This window comes from Poecilia reticulata, linkage group LG22, assembly GCF_000633615.1.
Source record: "Poecilia reticulata strain Guanapo linkage group LG22, Guppy_female_1.0+MT, whole genome shotgun sequence".
NCBI lineage: Eukaryota > Metazoa > Chordata > Actinopteri > Cyprinodontiformes > Poeciliidae > Poecilia > Poecilia reticulata.
The window spans coordinates 5801935-5806337 of record NC_024352.1 but is presented as its reverse complement, the minus strand read 5'-3'; the positions used below and the strand labels follow the sequence as shown (position 1 = coordinate 5806337).

The 4403-nt window shown below is 34.2% G+C and overlaps 1 protein-coding gene across 1 annotated transcript in view; it reads left to right on the top strand.

The window, feature by feature from the left end:
- LOC103458275 (Ig heavy chain Mem5) overlaps nucleotides 1–436 on the top strand; it is a 108397-nt gene extending 107961 nt beyond the window's left edge. Inside the window, exon 7 of the mRNA XM_017302562.1 lies at nucleotides 179–436. Coding sequence (XP_017158051.1) covers nucleotides 179–205 — 27 coding nt within the window. The 3' untranslated portion in view covers nucleotides 206–436. The remainder of the gene's footprint in view (nucleotides 1–178) is intronic.
- The last annotated feature ends 3967 nt before the right edge of the window (nucleotides 437–4403 follow it).

Genomic DNA, 4403 nt, shown 5'->3' with positions numbered 1-4403 from the left:
TTTTTTTCTACTTTCAAAAGAAATTCTAAAGAGGATTAAGATTTTTATTTTTAAGTTGACAGCCATTTTGATTGTAATTCATCTTAGGATGCAGCTTCTGAAATTCTGTTCTGGCGTTTTGGTTTTGGTGTGATAATGTGATAACCAGTGGTGGGTTTGTTTCCTGTTTGTTTTGCAGCGTTCACCAAAAAAACGGCACGAGTGAGAGACGAGGGAGGCGAACCTTCAGGAGAAACTTTTTYCCATTGTTATTTTTAGCTTCTGTAAATAAAATGTGTGAAAATGGCAGGTGGARACGCGTTTCTGACCTGAACATCCTGATTGTTAAAAACATGCAGGTTTTCTTGGTGACATCRAAAAGCTCTCTGTGTTTTTGTTCAGCTTTTTCCATGTAATCTTTTCATGTATTTTCTCAATAAAGACACGCAAGCAAWTCTTTTTGTTATTGTGATGATTTCATTCTCTCTCTTCTCATCACTTGTTCCAAAATGGTGTCAGATATTTTGTCTGTTTTCCAAGAAATCTTTTYTTTTTCTCAGCATGAAGTTGAAACGTTTCAAGGAAATTTTGTTTTGTTTTTTAACTGAGTCATAATGAGATTTTTTGTTTAAAAAAAAGTTTTTCAGCTTTTTGACTACTTCTTCATATTACATCTAAATATTCTAGTTTTCTCTGCATATAGTGAGATGGTTGCTATGGTTTCCGTTCTCTGGAGCTTTGTCAGAGAGAGCGTTCTGCATGTGAGAACAGGAAGTCGGGGTTCTGATGCGAGCTGCTGCAGAGCGACAGGATGCGGTCGCAGAGCAGCCTGCTGAGAAACGAGCCTCGCAACCTTCGACCTTTACCACAACCTCCGGCTCTGTGACTGCACCTGCACCTCCTACACACACACACATACACACACGCTGTGTGTGTTGGAGCAAACAGCTGGCACAGGCTCCAGTTCTGTCTCAACCGAAGCTGAAAACCGAGCAGCTCTCTATATGTGTGTTACAGCAGCTGCAGTTTAAGGTGATCTGGGGTGAAACCTTGAAATGAGTTCATTTATTTTAAATGAATTTTTTTTATATACATTTCCCACTGTTTTGTGTGTTCAGAATAAATCCTAGAGATACATCTGTATATTTAACAGCGATAAACGATTTAATTGTGATGGAAAAAAATCWAAACTATTAACTTCAAGCTGTTTGATGCAAAGTTGCAATAAATAAATTGGTGAAAACTGTAATTTGTATGTTTTACATTTGCATATCCATTTTATTCATAATTTTTTTTCAGTAAGCTGAAACATTTTTATTTTACATTAACACTCATTTTTTACCATAAAAATCAATGACAATGTCATAAAAGAAAAAATTACCCGTAATTTTACAGCGGACTATATAATTTAGGATTTTTTGTTTTGTTTTAATTAACTTTTTTTTGTTTTTTGTTTTTTTTACAGTGTAGCTGTAAGACAACAGCAGCATTCTGCTGCCCATTTATATTTTTTGAATCATCCTTAAACATTTTACTTTATTTGTACTCATTGTGAGTCAAACCGAGAAGGAAATATCTGTTACTTTAAAAAAACATGTTTATTCTGAAAAAACAGGAAACAGATGTGAGGCAGCAACAAACTCAGGTTTTCTCTGACATCTGAGGTCTAAATTATTCTCCTCCTACTAAAACCGTCACAGAATATCCCTCCAATTCACTGAAACCTTATCAAGATTATTTGTGTAGCAMATTTCAGCAACATAGCAGGTCAAAGTGCTTTACATCAGAAAAACATCATATTGTGAAAAGAATTATGAAAAGCAAGCAATAAATATTACATTTTTGTCAGATGCCAGCATCAAATTCATTAGATTACAGATTGTATTGCAAAACATCATTGTTGTTAAACTACCATGCAAAATAATTCACGGCCCATTAACTTTTTCACTTTTTGTCACATTATGCGACTTTAACATGAAGTGTAACGTTTGTAAAACATGCACAGTATACACAAAAATCTTTCTTTTTTTTTTTTTTGGACTGGCTCAGCTGCCCTGATCAAATGAAATTAAATTTGATCTTTACTTTACATACAAACACCCAACATGTGACAGAAACTAACTGAAAACGTTTCTTCCACATGGACACGAAAGCTGGTTTAAAAATGTTGCAGAGTGCAAAAGCATCGAGAAAAGGGGTTGGACAGWGACTTTAAAACAACAATATTCATGTGTTAGAGTTTCCCAGTCAAAGTCCAAGTTTGACCTAACTGAGAATTGATGTTTACAGTTCAGATGTTTCACATACGGTAAAAACAGCTCACCAACCGTCTCACTGAAAAATGGGTTAAAGTTACAGTAGGTGTAAAGAAACRGACCCAAGAAGCCTTGCAGCTGCGATTACAGGAAAGGGTGGAGCTGCAAACAGTCTGTTCAGRGGAGGATGGATGCCAATTTGTTTTTTTGTAGAAAATGTTTTAAATCATATATTATTTTTCTCTCCACTTCACTGTAATGTCCTATTTTGTGTCGRCCTGTTGCATAAAATCCTGTAAGATGCATACAAAAACAGAAAAATAAAGGGTATTAATATTTTTGCAAGGAAGTATAATAATTATAAATCATTATGTAGTTTAATATATATCATKATGCGTCAAGAAAAAAAAACATTTTTCAGCATGTAACTAACATACATTTTAACTACAAGCTGCAGTTTCAATTGTAATTCTGAGTTCTCGTTACATTACTGATTTCTGTCACATCTGYGTAAAATAATATAGTTATATAGTTAAGAGTTTCATCAATCACAAGGTTACACAACATAGAAATTTTAATAGTACCATTGGAGCTAATTCTGAAGAATTTTGAATTAAATTTTCCTTTGGGATCAATAAAGTGTTGTAGCTTCATAAATGAGATATTTCACATGTTGAAATAAATAAAACTAAGTAAATCATGTAAATTTGGTTAAACTAATTCACTGCTACAAAACAGACAAAAGCAGCATTTAGAGTCTTACGAAACATAGGCGTGGTCTAAATAAGTTCACTTACTAACAGCTCAAAACGATTAAATTGGTTTCATAAATCCATTTTTAATTAAGTTGTATAAAAAATGTTTTGGCCGTGGCAACATGCATGTGATACATTCCCTCCTAATGGTTTAACCCCATATAAAAACAGGAAATCCATCAGTTTGAGCATCAACCAGTTGACACATTATAATAAAACAATCTTTAAAGATACTATTAAATCTCACTTTTGTAGTTGTTAATGAAGACATTTAGAAAAGAGCTTTAACTGGACAGATGTGGCAACTACTGTTGACGTTTGTTAGTGTAAAATAGTCAGATCAGCCTTTAGAGAAAAAAAACAGGAAATAAAGTGAACTGTTCCATGTATTCTGGTTTTATATTTTTCTCTGCTTCCTTCACATGAACAGCGACCATTCAGAGCAACGGGCGCCCTCTGCTGGACAGCCTGCAACACTGCCGTCAATCAGAGCAACAAATCTCTGAAYTTGAAGAGATTTTAGGTGAAGCTTATTTGATTTAGAGATGAACAAACTCACAAAAAGGAAATTCAATGCATCAGGAATAATAAAAATAATAACGTATCTCCAAGCACCAATAATAATATTTTAYGATGTAATTGTTTACTAAATAAAGCTCTGCTACTTTCTATCACTTGTTTTTGTTTCTGTCGTCTTCAACATTTATATCCAAAATAAAAATGTYTAATCTGGTCAGGAGTCAATATATCACAATGCTAATCGCTTAACAGCCTAAAGCCAAAAGTGATTTTTTTTTTCTTAGATGTTTTCATTCTTCTCAGGGCAACGCTGGTAGAAATTTTGTTAAAGAGTTAATAGAGGAGCCATGTTGTGATGACTTCCTGAAGGCGGAGTTTCAGAGAGCAGGAGCTTCTTAAAGAGASAAAGGGCCAATTTCAAGGCGTTAATTATGAAGTCAAATTTCTTTTAAGTCATATTTGCATTTTTTGTAAATGAAGGTAATAGTGACTTGATTGTGCTTTAAAATTGCACTCTTTGGAAAATACATGATACTGCCCCTTTAAAGAACTTTAACTTCTAAATTRTTTTCTCCAGCTGTTTGCCCACAAATCCTCCTTAGTTGTGTAACGYCTATATATGCACCTTATTTTTACTCTGAGTCTGAAAAAAAACAAACATCAAAACAATTTTTTAGATGATAACTAAAAGTCAACTTTCTATATTTTTCTGCACATCATTGAACTGGCACAATTACAGCCATCATAATGGATGGATGCTACAGCATACTGACAGCAGACCACAAAACCACATCACACAGAGCTACAAGGTGGATGTCTGGTGATTCTCCTCCCTGCAGCTCATAACAGCAGCTCCACACTATGATCAGGCAGCAAAACATCCTCGTCTCGGTTT